The sequence below is a fragment of the Silurus meridionalis genome, chromosome 21 (genome assembly GCF_014805685.1).
Source record: "Silurus meridionalis isolate SWU-2019-XX chromosome 21, ASM1480568v1, whole genome shotgun sequence".
Taxonomy (NCBI): Eukaryota; Metazoa; Chordata; class Actinopteri; order Siluriformes; family Siluridae; genus Silurus; species Silurus meridionalis.
In genome coordinates, this window is record NC_060904.1 from 447,089 (window position 1) to 464,588 (window position 17,500).

At 45.1% G+C, this 17,500-nt stretch overlaps 3 protein-coding genes across 4 annotated transcripts in view; 2 read left to right on the forward strand and 1 right to left on the reverse strand.

Annotated features, from left to right (window-relative positions):
• skilb (SKI-like proto-oncogene b) overlaps positions 1-7,417 on the forward strand; it is a 10,081-nt gene extending 2,664 nt beyond the window's left edge. The window contains exons 2-8 of the mRNA XM_046833409.1: positions 189-1,460; positions 4,174-4,251; positions 4,357-4,454; positions 4,881-5,038; positions 5,123-5,325; positions 5,781-5,966; positions 6,461-7,417. Of these exons, the coding sequence (XP_046689365.1) occupies positions 324-1,460; positions 4,174-4,251; positions 4,357-4,454; positions 4,881-5,038; positions 5,123-5,325; positions 5,781-5,966; positions 6,461-6,670 (2,070 nt within the window). The 5' untranslated portion in view covers positions 189-323 and the 3' untranslated portion in view covers positions 6,671-7,417. The remainder of the gene's footprint in view (positions 1-188; positions 1,461-4,173; positions 4,252-4,356; positions 4,455-4,880; positions 5,039-5,122; positions 5,326-5,780; positions 5,967-6,460) is intronic.
• A 1,287-nt stretch (positions 7,418-8,704) lies between these two features.
• Positions 8,705-16,357, forward strand: lrrc31 (leucine rich repeat containing 31). 2 transcript variants are annotated; one of them, XM_046833410.1, is made up of 12 exons: positions 8,705-8,920; positions 9,159-9,189; positions 9,403-9,609; positions 9,884-10,027; positions 10,114-10,281; positions 10,524-10,694; positions 10,785-10,952; positions 11,306-11,473; positions 11,656-11,820; positions 12,351-12,518; positions 12,742-13,080; positions 16,229-16,357. In XM_046833410.1, the coding sequence occupies exons 2-12, from the start codon at positions 9,180-9,182 to the stop codon at positions 16,264-16,266; spliced, it is 1,746 nt and encodes a 581-aa protein (XP_046689366.1). In that variant the 5' UTR covers positions 8,705-8,920; positions 9,159-9,179; the 3' UTR covers positions 16,267-16,357. The 2 variants fall into 2 exon arrangements, with proteins under 2 accessions (XP_046689366.1, XP_046689367.1); XM_046833411.1 differs by lacking the exon at positions 16,229-16,357 and having other exon boundaries at positions 8,709-8,920; positions 12,742-13,444.
• lrrc34 (leucine rich repeat containing 34) overlaps positions 14,848-17,500 on the reverse strand; it is an 8,283-nt gene continuing 5,630 nt past the window's right edge. Inside the window, exons 5-10 of the mRNA XM_046833412.1 lie at positions 17,013-17,141; positions 16,681-16,776; positions 16,226-16,380; positions 15,876-16,031; positions 15,661-15,787; positions 14,848-15,236 (exon numbers count right to left, since the gene is read on the reverse strand). Coding sequence (XP_046689368.1) covers positions 15,111-15,236; positions 15,661-15,787; positions 15,876-16,031; positions 16,226-16,380; positions 16,681-16,776; positions 17,013-17,141 — 789 coding nt within the window. The 3' untranslated portion in view covers positions 14,848-15,110. The remainder of the gene's footprint in view (positions 15,237-15,660; positions 15,788-15,875; positions 16,032-16,225; positions 16,381-16,680; positions 16,777-17,012; positions 17,142-17,500) is intronic.

Here is a 17,500-nt window from a genome sequence, read left to right on the forward strand (position 1 = left end):
GAACTCAATCATGGATTAGTGATGCAGCACATCTGAACACGCTTCTGTGATGCTGGAAAACATTGTGGATGGTATAGTGATGTTTTTACTAAGGTGTTGGCACCCTGTTGTTAAGAGTAATGTGAGCTCCTAGAAGGTGTATTCTTTTGAAGTGATGTGTTTTTTTGCTGTTCCTCATTTATTTACAGTTTTCCAAGAAGTTGAAGTACAAGTCTTCAGAATGTTTCTATAACATCTTTATGATAAAACACACCCCTGAGTAACTGTTGTTCCATCTGGAGTTACTGAAGATCAGTTGTTATCGCAATCAAAGACCTGGCAAGATGGCCATGGTGCAGAACAACCGTCCTTACCCTGAGAAGGACCAGGCTCTGCTCAGAGTACCCGTGAAGAGGCTGATGCGAGATAGGCAGATCGAAGCGGCGCCCATAAAGAAGCGCGTAATGGCGGCACTTAATTTGTCATGCAAAAAGGCCCCTGAGTCGTCATCGTCATCACCAGCATCAAGGACTCCTGTTATAAAGACTGAGCATATAGAGAAAGACTCTGAGTTTCTAAACTATCAACACATCTCAAAAGGACAGGACGGACGAGACAGCGTTCTGGACCTGAGCCCGGCTCTGAGACACACTCTGGCCCAGTTTACTCTGAGCAGCCAGTGTTCTTTAGGAGGCCCTGCTGCTTTTTCTGGTCAGTACAGCCAGGAGAAGTTGGCTCCGTCCCTCAGCCAGGCCAGCGTGGCAGTCGGGCCCTTACTGGTGCCTCCTGACAGCTCCACAGAGCTTGTGTTGTGTACGCTGGAGGGCGAATCCATTTCCTGCTTCTCAGTGGGTGGTGAGCTGCGTCTGTGTTTGCCTCAGGTGCTCAACACAGTGCTGCGAGACTTCTCCCTGCAGCAGATCAACTCTGTGTGCGATCAGCTCTACGTCTACTGCTCACGCTGCAACGCTTCCCAGTTGCACGTCCTCAAAGTGCTGGGCGTCCTTCCTGCCGGCGCTCCGTCCTGCGGCCTCATCACGCTCACCGATGCCCAGCGGCTCTGCAACACCCTGCTCCACCCAGGCGACAACGTTCCCACCGGCCCTCGTAAAGACCATCGGCTCACTGAGGAAGAGGAGCGAGAGGCAGAGGAAGCTGGAGGATTCTGGGTGGAGCATCAGTGCTTGGGGAAATGCCAAGGCCTGTTCGTTCCTCGTCTCTATGCCACTCCGGGTGCTTCATGCATCCGGTGCTCACAGTGTCGACGGATTTTCTGTCCAGAAAGGTTCGTCATGCACTCGCACCGGCAGCCGGAAAAGCGAACGTGTCACTGGGGCTTCGACTCCGCAAAATGGGCGTGTTACCTCCAGCTGGGGCGGCGATACCAGGGCACGGCCGAGGAGGGGAAACTGGAGCAGCTTCTGGAGGCCATGAAACTGAAGTTCACTGGGATGTGTCTGGACACAAAGACGTCACGTCTGGTAAGATTCGTTGATTCAGGATTTTTTGTTCAGGAAAGTTCAGCATTCGGATATTATTATAGTACATATACATATTTAATACATATTTATAAAGTAACAGGGGTGAGGAGAAAGAAATGTGAGTTTAAATCACTTCATTCCTCTTTTGCTCTTTATGTGCAGCAGTTCAGCAAATTATTCAGTAATTACAACAAACACTTACATTTTATTTATGAGAATAATGTGTAAAACTGCACATGGCCCCAAAACCGACGGAATGTTTCCCAGATGTATTTAGGTGATGTGTAAGGCGCAGGATAAATCTGTCAGGAGTAATGATCATATACTAGAACAGATGCATGATGGAGACATGTTGGAGGACAACATGTCCCTGTGGTGAGCTGTAAATATTTTAACACTGAAGTAAACAGTTGTGTTAGGTGAGCTGTGGGCCGGAGCAGGCGTTTCCCCTCTCCGCAGGAAGCTGCAGGACGCTGACGGTTTCACTCAGGGTCGCCTGGCTTTCCTCACCGAGTCTGCACAAACAGCAGGAACCACGGCAACAGAGCAGAGAAACAGAGAGCGAGTGGGAGGGGAGTGGGCGAGAAAAAGAGAGAGACAGTGGAAAAAAGAGACAGGGAAAAACGAGGAAAAAGCTGGAGACCCATACAAAGAGTGAGAGAGAGAGAGAGAGAGAGGGAGAGACGAGGATGGTCACATGTGTCTCCAGCCTGCTGCTTTCCCCATCACGGCCCCTGCATTCAGCTTCAATTCCAGCCAATAGAAACACAGACCCCCAGCCCCGGCCTCCTTCACAACCAATCAGCTTGCAGTGCTCGCAGTCGATTCCAGACTCATTATATAACACTTATCCGGAGACTAAACAACACTGCGACTGGAGTTCTGGGAAAAGCAGCCTTAACTCTGAAAAGACATAACACACCTAACAGACATAACAGACACACAACACACGAGACGTCTGAGAGACGGGTGAACGTGATTTTTCTTACAGAATCGCTAAAATCTCAGAGATAAATCTCAGTGAAATGAAAGATAAAGACCAGACTGCTGACCTTTGGACTTGGCCGGTGGCCGCGGTGTAGAAGGCATGAGAGAGCGAGTTTATTTTAGTCTGAGTTATTAATGTTGTGAGAGATAAGAGACGCTATCGGCTCTGTTTGTCTGTTTCTGAAAGATAAAGCTGTCGCGACTGTAGGGATCTGTCTCATTACACACAGCACAGGAAATATTTATAAAAACATAATAAATTGAAAATTGTTGACGGAGGTGAGACTAGTTATCAGTGTTCACCTAATATACAGCTGAATTGTGATTAGTCAGAAGGTATTGATTCATTTTCTTACCTTTTGTTTGTGATTATTATAAATCTGTTCATTGGGAATGTGATAAATATGTAGGACAGGTTTAGAGGTGAGCTTTGGGCTCATTATTGCGGCATGTCTGGAGTTCTTTCCTCCTTCCTGTTGCATATTTCTGAACCGTCTCGACATTTTAGACAAAATCAGATCAGATAAGTGAAACAGAGACACAGATCTTTCATTAACATTTGTGTGAGATGGATTCGGTTTCCAGATGAATGTCTGAGTCGTGAGCAGGTCTGAGGTCAGTAATAAACCCCAGCCGTGGTTTTATTTGTGCTCACTGAACGACTGGACTGCTTGCGTCAGATGTTGTAAATTGTCTGGAGTCTTCATGCCGCCAAGGGAGGGACACGTGATGTATCACTCTCTCGCACACACACACACGCACGCGCACACACACACACACACACACACACACACACACACACACACACACACACACACACACAGAGCCAGACACGGGCAAGTTCCTGCAGAGCTGTCTGGAGCCCTCATGCATGACTTCATGTCAAACCTGTTACGGCTGTGAGATATAAAAAGTAAATGGCCTGATTGTCTGTGAATGATAATAATCTGAGTATCTGTGAGATCAGACCGAGAGATAAAACGTCTTCAAGGCAAAACCTCAGCTGTTTTCCTTCACAGGAATGTTTCCTCTGTTTTACTGTGTGTCTCTGTTTTACTGTGTGTGTGTGTGTGTGTGTGTGTGTGTGTGTGTGTGTGTGTGTGTGTGTGTGTATATGGAAAAAAATTAGTGGATTTTAATGTTGTGTAAGGCAAGTTTATAGAGACGGTTTACCCTCTAGGAAGCCAGTCATAGCAAGAGAGAAAGAGAGAGAGAGAGAGAGAGAGAGAGAGAGAGAGAGAGAGAGAGAGAGAGAGAAGAAAAAGTGTGACATACAGGAAAAGAGACAAAAATAGACTGACAGAGACAGTTAGATTGAGAGGGAAGGAAGTAGACAGAAAGAAAGAGAGAACCATAGATATACAAAATGAGAGTAAAGGAGAGAAAGAGTGAGACAGTGTAGGAATAGTAAAATACAGTGAGACAAAATGAGGGAGAGGCAGACACTAAAATAAGTGGGGCTTTTTCAATGGTCCATGGATCAAAAGAAAGAGGAAGAACACAGAGTGAGACAGACAGACGGTGAGACAGACAGACGGTGAGACAGACAGACAGTGAGACAGACAGACAGCGAGACAGCAGGGCCTCCCAGAACTCAGAGGTCCATAAAGAAGCATTCAGAACTATAATCCTGCCTCCACACTGATATATGATCTCTCCCTCCCTCTCTCTCCCCCTCCCTCTCTCTCTCCCTCCCTCCCTCTCCCTCTCTCTCTGTGTCCTGTAGGAGACTGCCCGAGTGGAGGAGGGGTTAAATCTGTGTTCTGGGAAAGAGAAAGTGTGTGAGAGTGGATCAGATGGAAAGGTAAAGCCCTGACATGTTGAATGTATGTTACCTGATTGTATTGCTGTGTTTCCTGTCACACACTCAGGCCACGGCATTAACCGCATGTCTGTTTCTGTACTGCAGGTGGCAGCAGCAGCGGCGTTCCCGGGATATGCATATGAGCCGTGTCTCATTCCCAACATAAAAGAGGATCCCAGACACCTCGACCTCATGTGGCAAAGGTGCACAACATTATTACACAACCATTTAATCTTTATCTCACACTCACTCACACACTCACACACACACATACACACACACACACACACACACACACACACACACACACACACACACACACACACACACACACACACACACACACACACACACACACACACACACACACACTCACCCACTCACTCACACACACACACACACACACACACACACTCACTCACACTCACACAGTGAAGGTGTAAACAGGGTGTGTGTGTGTGTTGGGGGGTGGTGAAGGTGTAGACAGTCGATAGAGAAAGATTTGTGTGTGTGTGTGTGTGTGTGTGTGTTGGGGGGTGGTGAAGGTGTAAACAGACGGTAGAGAAAGATCAATGTGTGTGCGTGCGTGTGCGTGTGTGTGGTGTTTAACACTCTGTTCTTCTCTCCAGTTGGTATCTTTACATGCATGATAAACTGACTGTCTCCGGCACGGCCCTGGACTCTTCTCGAGCCACTGATAAAGACGATGTGCCGAAAGCTGAGATGCTGAAAGCTGTGAAGAAAGTGTGTGAAGGAGCAGAGGAAGGCGAGCGCAAAGCGTCCACAGGTCCGTCACCTCCTCATTGTCATGATCATGAGAGCGAAAAAACCCCACAGATTCTTTAAACGCTGCTGTTCTCTGATTTCACAGGGGGCAAAAAAACAAGCCGCCCCAACTGCCAATCACAGCGCAGGGACGCAGACCAGCGGCCCAGGGTTTCCATAGAAACGCCAGCATGTGAGAAGTCTTTGGAGGAGAACAAGGACAGCATGGTGGTGGAGGTGCTTCAGATGTACAACACTCAGCAGGAGAAGCTGCAGTCCACGCTACGCAAACAGCAGCAGCTGGAAAAGGTTCTTACTCTTCACGTGCGTCACGTGTCTCTGCGTCACGTGTCTCTAACTCAACCAATCAGGACTAGCACTTAGGATAATACATTCGATTTGATCAGAGATCATAAGTAAGAAATAAAAACTTATTTAAATAGGTGGTGTAAAATATGAACACACACACACACACACACACACACACACACACACACACACACACACACATTGGGATGCTGGAAATGTGAATAAAATTTGTAGATTAATTCATGTAGCTATTTTGTAATTAAATTAACAGCACATAAGGGGTTAAATCTGCACTGCATTGTGTAGGGGTGTGTGTATGTGTATGTTTGCGACACACACACACACACACACACACACACACACACACACACACACACACACACCTCCTCCTCTCTGCTATAATGCACCAAACTTTGTCCTGACCTTCTCCTCTGCTTTTTGTCCTCTGGGATCAGGAGCTGCAGGCTCTGCGCAAGGCCGACGCAGACGAGCTGGGGGAGGTGCAGACGGAGCTGCAGATGGAGCATACTCAGAAGAAGGAGGTGGATCAGGAGGAGCAGAAGAGGCTTCAGTGTAGTATGGAGCAGCAGCAGCAGAGCTGTATGTGCCGAGAACAGCAGGAGAACCGATATGCTGCACAGGTACAGCACGAGAACATGATCACTCACCAAACAGCTCTGTTTCCTCTGAACAACGATCAAAAAAATCTCCATTAATGATTTAAAAAAACACAAATTAATAAAATACACCCTGATAAAGTTGCATAATTCCCTAATCTGTAAATGAGCAGTTACTATGGGAACCATAAGGAATCAGAACCAGGGCAATATTTACACCCTGCACTACACCCAGAGCTTCTGTTATAGCTTCTGACCAATCACAGTCTAGAACTAAGCAGCTCCACCGTGTTGAACTGAGTTGGTGTAGTATCACCCCCACTACTACCCCACTACTACCCCTTAATACTACACTCCCTCTCCAGCTCCTCATCTCAACCCCCACTGTGGTTTCCTCTCTACTGACCCCTAACTACTGCCCCCTGCTGGCTGACGTTTCTTATTAACTGGTTATTAAAGTGTAATAATAATTTATGGTTGTTATTATTGTTATTATATAATGACTGTGGATGTTGCAGTTGTTGGAGCTGCGTCGGAGGCTGGACCGTGCTGAGGAGGATCGTGAGGAGCTGCAGGAGGAGCTGAGGCGTGAGCGTGAAGCTCGTGAAAAGCTGGAGAAGATCATCTCGGAGCTCAGACAGCAGATGAAGGAGTCAGTTCCTCCATCGGCTCTCGATAGCCCTCTGTCCAACTCTTCCAGCGACGTCCTGATGTCTCCTGCACCGTAACACCCCCTCCCTCCTTCCTCCCACACCTTTATCACTTTATTTAACTTCATCTTTTTACACGGACAGTTCATCAGAAACGCACTTCAAAATGTCACGTGGTCAAACAAGTCAAACAAGTCAAACAAACGAAAACAAACAAAGGAAAACAAGACGAACTAAAATATAAGGATTTTTGGGATAAAGAGCATTAACAGCTTTTCTATGTCTTTTTTTGAGTATGCAAATTTCCATGCATGTATATGAACCCCGAGTGTATGTGTGTGTGTGTGTGTGTGTGTGTGTGTGTGTGTGTGTGTGTGTGTGTGTGTGTGAATCTCACAGTGAAATCCTCAGCGTTGATCCTGTGCGCTGACTACTGCTAAGAAAAACAGATGATTTCAGATTTTTTAAGTTGTAAAATGTGCTATTGTTTATTAAAAGAAAGTATTTATTACATTGTTTTATTGCTAGATGTTATTGTGAGCAAACATTTATTTAAAAATGTACACGCTTATAGTTAAAGGTACGCAGATTTCTCATTTCATCCTGTTTTCAGAAGGAGATTTTGTGCCGTTGTTTCCGTTCAGAATTTCTAAATTCTCTGGAATTGGAATCTGATCTGACATTCCACATCCCTGAGTGGTTTCTTCTTCTCTTCATTTTACAGTCAATTTTACTTACTGCACCTTTAAGCCATGTGTATGCACAGTCTGAATGTATGATATTGTATGTATGCATGTGCGCTGAAATATATCTGGATTATATTAACTGAGTTTACACCGTCGTTTATGTTTTTAAAAAGAATTCTGTATAGAAATGTTTTGTAAAAAGTTTCTTATTTCCAGTCTCTCTCTCTCTCTCTCTCTCTCTTTCTCTAAATATATCATTCTGTTTGCTTTAAAAATTTATAACACATTCAAGTTAAAACATTAAAGATATAAAAAGCTATTCTTTATTATTGTCACATGATAGGACATGATGCCTGTGTGTTATCAGATGAACAGGGTTTATTATACATAGATGACTGAATGAATGAATGAATGAATGAAGAAGGGAGCGTGCTGAGAGAGCGAGAGGACGAGTGGAAGTGATTCTGCTCTGTGTTCTGCACCGCGACTCTCCACGACAATCAGATGGGACGTTGACTTCCTGGGACAGAAACACTAATGGACTGAGCTGATGATGTTCCTACCTCAGATGAGCGGAGAAGAAGCAGCGTTTCTGTGTTTTCACACAGTGTGGACTGATGGAGCTCCTAAATGACCTCTGTGCTGTTTCTCTGCTGCTTTCCAGGTGAAGTGTGAGCTCTGTTTTCTCCTGGACTTGTCCAGCTTCTGCATGTGCAAAAATCCATCAAAGAACAGATTCATTTCCCCTAAAACACAGCAGAGTTTTTCTTTATTTTCTCTTTTATTTCTTCACTGTCATGTCTGCTGATCTTTTCTTCGTGACTCTCTCACTCTTTTATATGTTAGAATTGATTATATTCTAATTTATCTTTGAGATTAACAATAAAAAATTATACTATATTTAACTGATTTTTCATTCTGGTCATTTTTCCATATCTATCTATCTATCTATCTATCTATCTATCTATCTATCTATCTGTCTGTCTGTCTGTCTGTCTGTCTGTCTGTCTGTCTGTCTGTCTGTCTGATTTAATAAAATATATAAATAAAACAACCACAACTTTTTTAATTATTAATGATGAATTTTGTGTTTTTGTTTATTTAGTTATATTTTTAATAAATGAATATTTGTAGCATGTATTAATACAGGAACATTTATTTGTATTTCTCTGGTTATTTATTATTTTATCTTTCATTAAAAACTTTCATACTGTAAATATTAATTTAGAGATAAAAACACACACACACACACACACACACGTGCACGCGCGCACTTTGTGTTCATGTGTATAAATATAGCAGATTCATTGGATGATTTTTGATCATTTTTTGAAGATTAAACATTTGTCTATTTTCATTAAAGATGAATTATAAATAATATTATATTGAGTGTAGGAGTGTATGGAGGATCTTCTCCTCTCTGATGATGCTGAAGGTGTAAAATGATCTCAGAAGGAAAAGTTTATTGTTGGTGTTTTTACACCTGAGCGCGTGATGCTGCGGCGTGTGTGATCACGTGACTCACAGCAGCCACCTGAGTTCCGGTTCCAGCAGAACTTCAGCTGAATTCAGGCTCTGCTGCCCCGGACCTTCACCCCGGACCTCCACCTCCACCCCGGGGCAGAGTTCAGCCTCGTGCTCGGTGAGTGACTTTAATCTCATCCGGTAATAAAGTTTTATTTATAATAAATCGCTCAGGTCACGTGCGAGATCTGATGACGCCACTAACCGGAAATCCGCTTCTCATCAGGTTTATAATCAGATAAATAAAAGAAAACTGCGAGTTGTTTTCGATTACAAACAGATGATTGTGCGGGAAGTTGTGTATAAAAGAGGTTTTATTTGTATGTTAATGATTATTGGTGTTTATTTTTTCACAGCGTGCAGATTTTCCTCAAGCCATGACCTCAGGTAACCTTTCTCCCGTACACCCTCACCCCCCACACCCTCACCTTTACCCCCCACACCCTCACCCACTCACCTTTACCCCACTCACCTCACCCCCACCCACTCACCTTTACCCCCACACACGCACCCTCACCTTTACCCCCTCACCCCTTTTCCTCTCTCACCCCCCCTCACCCTCACCTGTGTTTGAGGTGTTGAACATTGTGTTCCTCTCAGCAGAGCAGCAGAAAGGGCGTGAGACATCTCAGAGAAGATCTCCACTGGATCTGATCATTAATCAGTTCCGGCGAAAAACCACTTACACTGCAAAAAAGAAAGCATCCCTGGGCCACGTGTTCCGTCCGTCTGAGAGCAACAACGTGAAGAATGAAGGGATTCCCGAGGCGAGAGAGACGGAAGGCGGTGAGGAGAGAGACAGAGCAGGTCCACATCTCACACCTTCTATTCATAGATCACCATTTCAATTCAGAAGCCACCAGATAAACATGTGATTTCGATATTCGATTTGTTTTTGGATTAAATTTCTTCTAGACTTGTTGCTGTGTATATAATTAATCCCCCACAATGCCGAGCTGATAGTGGTGTATTCTGATTTGATGCAGCGGCGCTTTAGTCTGTTCAGCTCTCTCGCCTGTACACTCTGCTGAAGCACAAACGTTCTCATGAACACCAAAACTAACACCATCACATTCCTCAGAGAGCAGCGACAACGCCGAGATCTCCTCTGTGGTGGGATGGAGTGCCGTCCAGCAGTTCGTCCAGAAGCTCGGCAAAACTCCAGACAGCCGGAATCTGAGTCTGAGCCACTGCGATCTCACGGCATCGGACATCACAGAGCTTGGTGAGAGATCAGACTCTGATTTCAGCCAGACTGCAGCCAATGCATGTTTCCTCCTTGTGTTACTCTGTGGTTTGATCCTCCATCAGGAACTTTGCTGCCATTCCTGACCCAGCTGGAGGTGATGGATCTCTCCTGGAATGACCTGCTAGGAGGCTCTCTGGAAGCCCTGAGTGTCCACATGCAGCATGTTGGCAAGCTGAAGGTCATGAAGCTGAGCGGCTGCAGACTCACGGCTCAGGATCTCCGAGCTTTGGGTGAGAGAAATGCTCATCGCTCGTCGGTTATAGCTCTGGTTATAAAAATAATAAGAGCTTGTATGTGAGATGAGCTGTAATGCCTGAGTCGGCCTTTAGTAGGCACTCTTTCACCTTTAATCACTTCTACAGAAATGTTGATTAAAATGGCAGATGATCATCTATGACTTTTTCACAACTACATGATCTGAACTCGGTTCTCTTGTTTCTACACGTCATGTTTATTAGCAGTGTTGTTTCAGGAGAAGCTCTGGATTTTGTACCGGGGTTGGAGACGTTGGATTTGTCCTGGAACTCTGGGATCGGGGAAGGAAATCTTCATCATCTAACCGAACATCTCCACTTCACCAGCTCTCTGAGGGAGCTTTATTTACTCGACTGCCAGCTCTCGGAGACAGACAGTGTGGCATTGGGTGAGAACCAACCTGGTCCTACTGAGGAGAACATCACCAATACACTGGACCTTGATGTCCTTCTGAAAATATTGTTGCTCTTTTTCTCAGCAAGGGCACTTTTACTCCTGCCGTGTCTGGAGGCTTTAGATTTGTCCAGTAACAAGCTGCAGATGAGAGCGTTGGAGAACATCAGCTCGTCTCTGAGCTCCACGCCGCAGCTGAAGAGTCTGAGGATGAGCAGGTGTGGACTGAATCAGGAAAGTCTCGTGATCCTGGGTATGACTGAGTTTCTCATCAAGTATAGATTAATAAAATAGATGAATTGAGTAAAGTCGGTTCTTGTAGTCGAGTCTAAATAAGAGTGAAACTGATCTTTGGGTTCTTTTGGGGTAAACAGTTTAAAACAACAGGAAAGTGAAGAAACGAAAGAGCTTCTTGTAGAACCCGGGGTACCTGGACACCAGTGTTCACTGTTGATGATTATTATTTTATGTAAAATCTAAATAAAAAAAAAATTCTGTTTCTAATCGGTTTATTATTGACTTTTCAGTTCAGGTTTTTGTTTTCGTGAACGTGAACAGAAAATGTGCAGCGTGTTGGAACTGATCTGCTCTGTTCATCACTCATAGGAGAGAAAATGAAATTCCTCATGGGTTTGGAGCATCTGGACGTGTCGTGTAATAAAGAGTGTGGTGGTGGTTTCAGTGCGATGGTGTCTGGTCTGTCCCTCCTCACACACCTGAGATGTTTGGATCTGCACAGGTGCTGCCTCACGGCAGAGGACGTTCAGACACTGGGTGAGAAACACGACCCGAGTCTCAACAATAAACTCTGTGTGTGTTTCAGTACAACTGATGTTCTGTTACACCCTGTGTTTTATTCCTCTTACACTGCTGCAGTGTAGCGTTTATAAAGAACCCTTTCTGAAATATCTTTATATTTAAACCTGTGGTGGTGTAAAACTGTCGTTATTTTTCAGTCCAGGTTTTTCCCAGGCTGACTGAACTCTCTGAACTTGATCTGTCTTTCAACAAAAGTATTGGCCCCCTGCTCCAGTCTCTCTTCCCCGTTCTTCATGGAGCCACGATTACGACGCTTCAGCTGAGTGGCTGCAGTCTGAGTCCGGAGGCCTGTCACGCTTTAAGTAGGAGAATCACTGAGCTTATTTTTAGATATAAACTTTTATCAGTTACGGCTGAAAGACTGAAAAGTTTAAAGTTGCAATAATGTAATGTGAATGTAAGAAGCATCCGGATATTAAATTATTCCGAATCCTCTGTCACCAGGTGGTGAGGGAATTGCGTTTGTGTGTTTCTGTGAGATGCGATGACTCGAGTGAGAAGTTAAATACGAGTGAAATGGAATGTGATTTTTATAACTTACAGATGAATTGATCAGATTTTGGAAATCGTTCTAAAGGCAGAAGAACTCGGACTTGTAGGTTTTGGAGGCTTCTTCATACACACTGTTAGTGTGGAGTCACATTTCTGTAGAAATGATCAAATGGACTTGAATAGTAGAAAAATAGAACATTCTTTATCTTTATTAATTATAATAAATGATTTATTAAAAAAATATTAAAAACATGAAATGACCTAAATAAATCCGGATTGTTTGAAAAGCCTTTTTTCCACATTAATAAATGGTTTCTTTTGTGTGTGTGTGTGTGTATAGCTGCCGTCCTGCCGGCACTTTCACAGCTGCGGAATCTCGGTGTGTCGTGGAATAAAAGTGTTGGTGGAAACCTGCAGCAGTTTGTGGAGCATCTTCAGGTGGAGTGTAAACTGGAGGAACTGAAGCTGAGCAGCTGTGACCTGAATGCTGATGACCTGCTGCACTTGCGTACGTGTTAAGCTGCGTCTAACCCTGGGCTCAGTGTGTAGCTTTAATAGTGTATTGGCTTCTCAACACGTGTGTGTTCGTGTGTTGATTATAGTCACATGAAATCCTAACCCAGGTCCACATGTTGCCGTGGAAACCTGTAGTGCTGTTTCAACTCTGACCTGCCCTCTAGTGGACAGTTTGTAATGCTGCTCTTGTGGCTTTGTGTGTGTGTGTTTTACAGAATCGGCGTGTAAACGTGGAGTTTTGTCGAATCTGAAGCTTTTAGATGTTTCGTATAACGGCCATGTGGGAGACGCAGGCTGGGCCTCGCTCTTCAGAGAAGCAGGAGGACTGAAGCAGCTGCAGGAGCTGGATATCAGTCTACGTCCTGGCGCCTGTCTGTCTGCGTCTGCGTGGGTATGGGCTCTGATGGACGCTCTTCCTCGGCTGGAGTCTCTCCAGCATCTGTCTGTGCAGCGCTGGACTCTCGGCTCTGAAGAGAGACAGAAACTGGAGAAAAGCCTGAAGAAGAGGAACGTGGTCCTGGAGAGTGATGACGTGAACATGCAGAACATTGCAGGTTAAACTGACGCCATGTGGACTGATGGCACTAATGTTCTATAGTATCAGTTATTTCATAGAAAAGTGAATCATTAATCATCTTTATAATGTAATATTAATAATTAACCAAATCAATAACTAATATTTCTGTGGAACTGATGATATGCTGAAGATGTTTGTAGCAGTCATAAGTAAAGCTGTAACTTTCTGTACGTTTTTACTTCCGTGATTTATATACTGATTTACGAGAGAATGAGGAGAGACGGCGAGAGAACGAGTGTTTATAGCAACCTCACAATTCTAGTAGATAGAAAAATAAATGTTTTGGAAATTTCTGTGGTATAGAAGAAATAAAACTCTTGGGGATGTGCTGCTGTAGGAAATCATCAGCTTTGTGGTTTAACAGTAACACAATCAGTACACAGTGTTTATTATTGAAGGAACTGTTTAAGCTCAAAGTGGGCGGGTTTCCTGATTAAAGCCCACCTCAGGGTGTGTTTGAGATCAGTAGGGCTGGAGTTTGAGCTGGTGGGGTGTGTTTGAGATCAGTAGAGCTGGAGTTTGAGCTGGTGGGGTGTGTTTGAGATCAGTAGGGCTGGAGCGTGAGCTGGGGGTGTGTGTTTGAGATCAGTAGGGGGTGAGTTTGAGCTGGTGGGGTGTGTTTGAGATCAGTAGGGCTGGAGCGTGAGCTGGTGGGGTGTGTTTGAGATCAGTAGGGGGATGAGGGGATGAGTTTGAGCTGGTGGGGTGTGTTTGAGATCAGTAGGGGGATGAGTTTGAGCTGGTGGGGTGTGTTTGAGATCAGTAGGGGGATGAGTTTGAGCTGGTGGGGTGTGTTTGAGATCAGTAGGGCTGGAGTTTGAGCTGGTGGGGTGTGTTTGAGATCAGTAGGGCTGGAGTGTGAGCTGGGGGTGTGTTTGAGATCAGTAGGGGGTGAGTTTGAGCTGGTGGGGTGTGTTTGAGATCAGTAGGGGGTGAGTTTGAGCTGGTGGGGTGTGTTTGAGATCAGTAGGGCTGGAGTTTGAGCTGGTGGGGTGTGTTTGAGATCAGTAGGGCTGGAGTGTGAGCTGGGGGTGTGTTTGAGATCAGTAGGGGGATGAGTTTGAGCTGGTGGGGTGTGTTTGAGATCAGTAGGGCTGGAGTTTGAGCTGGTGGGGTGTGTTTGAGATCAGTAGGGCTGGAGTGTGAGCTGGGGGTGTGTTTGAGATCAGTAGGGGGTGAGTTTGAGCTGGTGGGGTGTGTTTGAGATCAGTAGGGCTGGAGCGTGAGCTGGTGGGGTGTGTTTGAGATCAGTAGGGGGATGAGGGGATGAGTTTGAGCTGGTGGGGTGTGTTTGAGATCAGTAGGGGGATGAGTTTGAGCTGGTGGGGTGTGTTTGAGATCAGTAGGGGGATGAGTTTGAGCTGGTGGGGTGTGTTTGAGATCAGTAGGGCTGGAGTTTGAGCTGGTGGGGTGTGTTTGAGATCAGTAGGGCTGGAGTGTGAGCTGGGGGTGTGTTTGAGATCAGTAGGGGGTGAGTTTGAGCTGGTGGGGTGTGTTTGAGATCAGTAGGGGGTGAGTTTGAGCTGGTGGGGTGTGTTTGAGATCAGTAGGGCTGGAGTTTGAGCTGGTGGGGTGTGTTTGAGATCAGTAGGGCTGGAGTGTGAGCTGGGGGTGTGTTTGAGATCAGTAGGGGGATGAGTTTGAGCTGGTGGGGTGTGTTTGAGATCAGTAGGGCTGGAGTTTGAGCTGGTGGGGTGTGTTTGAGATCAGTAGGGCTGGAGTGTGAGCTGGGGGTGTGTTTGAGATCAGTAGGGGGATGAGTTTGAGCTGGTGGGGTGTGTTTGAGATCAGTAGGGGGATGAGTTTGAGCTGGTGGGGTGTGTTTGAGATCAGTAGGGGGGGGGGATGAGTTTGAGCTGGTGGGGTGTGTTTGAGATCAGTAGGGCTGGAGTTTGAGCTGGTGGGGTGTGTTTGAGATCAGTAGGGCTGGAGTTTGAGCTGGTGGGGTTTGTTTAGAGTCAGAGCGGTGTTACTCCCAGTGCCTCCATCCTGACTGTAGCTTGGGGTTCAGTAATAATGGAGCTGTAACCCGTTGGACACCTGGGCCAGGTGAACATGTCCGTCCACTGTGTATGGAGTCACGTCTGTGTTCTGCGCAGACACACGGTTCGAGGAGATGAGCTGAGAGAAAGCCTTAGTGAGAGACGAGGAGAAGAAACACTGTGCTTATTTTTAACAGGGCAACGTCATGTATAAAAAATAATTCCTATCTAACTATCATTTTCTCTATCTGACCCTGTGTGTGTGTGTGTGAGAACTTGGGTAAAGTTTGGGATGAAAAGGAAGTGGTAGGCAGTGGTTGCCATGGCGATGCTAAGCTTTTAGCTGAGTTTAAAATAAAATCAGGACTAATGTGATGGGAGGTGTGTCCAACTTAGCATATTTATGAATATTCATGGACTGTAACGTTTACACAAGATTCTCTTCCAGACTTGAACGTCAGAACAATATAATAATAAAAATGGTTAAAAGTGATCAGGTGACCAGGTTTGACTGATTGATGTGGATTGTATAAGAGGATATTTAGTGTGTAGAAGAGCAGCAGTAATGATCTCACCACACACACCGGCTCCTCCAGTCTGTTCCCCCAGATGTAAACGTGTGTGAGGTGAGGATTTGCAGTGATCGCTTGGCTGAGGGACAGCAGGCCGACGGTGGACACGTTGTTACTCTGGATGGAGAGACTGATGGAGGAAGGCAATGTGAATAAAAATGTATGAAACTTCTAAAGACGCAACTCTGTTAGAGCTCGAGTCAGGAAGTGATACTGACGTGCTGAGTTTGGTGTGTTTCATCGCGATGGCTTCACTCAGACATACAGTGCCTTCGTTCTCGATCCGATTGAAAGACAGGTCCAGAATCTGCAGCGTGCCGTTTTGTCTCAGGAGTCCAGCCAGATGTCTCGCACCGTCTCGCGTTATTTTGTTGCTGTAGGAGGAAAAATAATTTGAAAATGAAAATGCTACTTGTCTCAGTGTCTCAGTGGGCGGGGCTTTGTGTAAATAGGTGTGGCTGGAAGAAAAAGTCAATGAGTAATCACTCAAATATTCTTATAGCTCACAAAGCAGAGCACAAATACTGTGTGTGTGTGTGTGTGTGTGTGTGTGTGTGTGTGTGTTTACCAGCGCAGGTCCAGGTAATGCAGGCTGTGATTGGATATTAACGCCTCACACAGTCTCTGAACCCCGGAGTCGGTCATGTTGTGTTTACCCATGTGAAGCTCCCTCAGACTGTGATTGACCTTGAGCATGCGTGCCATGTGGCATGTCGTCTCCTCCTGTCACATTCACCACAAACTGCACTTAATCACCTCAAATACATAAAAACTTCAGCACCTGTCCTCATACACTGCACTTTTCTGCCTGGACTCTTTAAATGTAGTCTATACAGTATATGACTCCCACAACGCACCCCAGTGGTGACTGACGTCTTTACACTTTAGAAACAACATTTCACTACTCATTTTCCAGGCGCTAACATCACTTTACAAAGAGATCCCTGAATCTTAACTCATCAGATGTGTGACCTGGTGTCTGAGTCATGTGATCTGAATCTACACCCAGTGTGAATGTGGTACCTGCAGGCTGAAGAGGAGGGGACGACTGACGTTGATGGAGACCAGGCTGCTGCTGTTTGAGAGTGCGATCGCAAATGTGATCAGACTCTGTGTGTCCTGAAGCGTCAAACAAAATATAAACAAAGATGATTGTCACCAGTAAAAGATTAATATCAGCCTCTACTCCTGTTCTGTGTAAATCATCAGCTCTACTCACAGCAGACACAATAGGCTTTCAAATCGTCATACATGTGAATATTCAGAGTATTTATTTATATCTGGCATCGGTCACATTCATGACTGCGTAAGTGTTTTGTTCTGGGGCATAACAGAGCCGAGGTTCTGCACGTTACCAGGTCACAGTCTGAAACATCCAGATCTTCTAACGTGCTGTTGATTTGCAGCATGCTGGCGAAGTGCAGAGCGCCTTTCTTCTGAATCTTATTTCCTGTCATTCTCAATTTCTTCAGGCTTGTGTTGTGCTGCAACAAAGAAATCATTCAGTTACTCAAACCAATCAACTTTTTATAAACCTAAAAACCAGGAGTTGTACACCAGTGCGTGAGTGTGTAAACGTCCCAAATTCTCATTTCTCTCAATATAACACACACGTTATGTTCATCACATCTCTAGAACAGGAGCATGGCGTTATATTAATGCTCGTGATAAAATCTTCTCAAACAGGTATCAAGAGCAGTGTGATTGTTGATCTAGCGAAGTTTTTTGTAAGGAGATGTTTATGTAATGTTTATGGAAGGAGTCTCCAGTGCCAGAACTTACTATCAGAGAGAAAGCTGTAACTGTAGGCTTTAGGAGTTTACACTACTTTGGGATTTTGTTC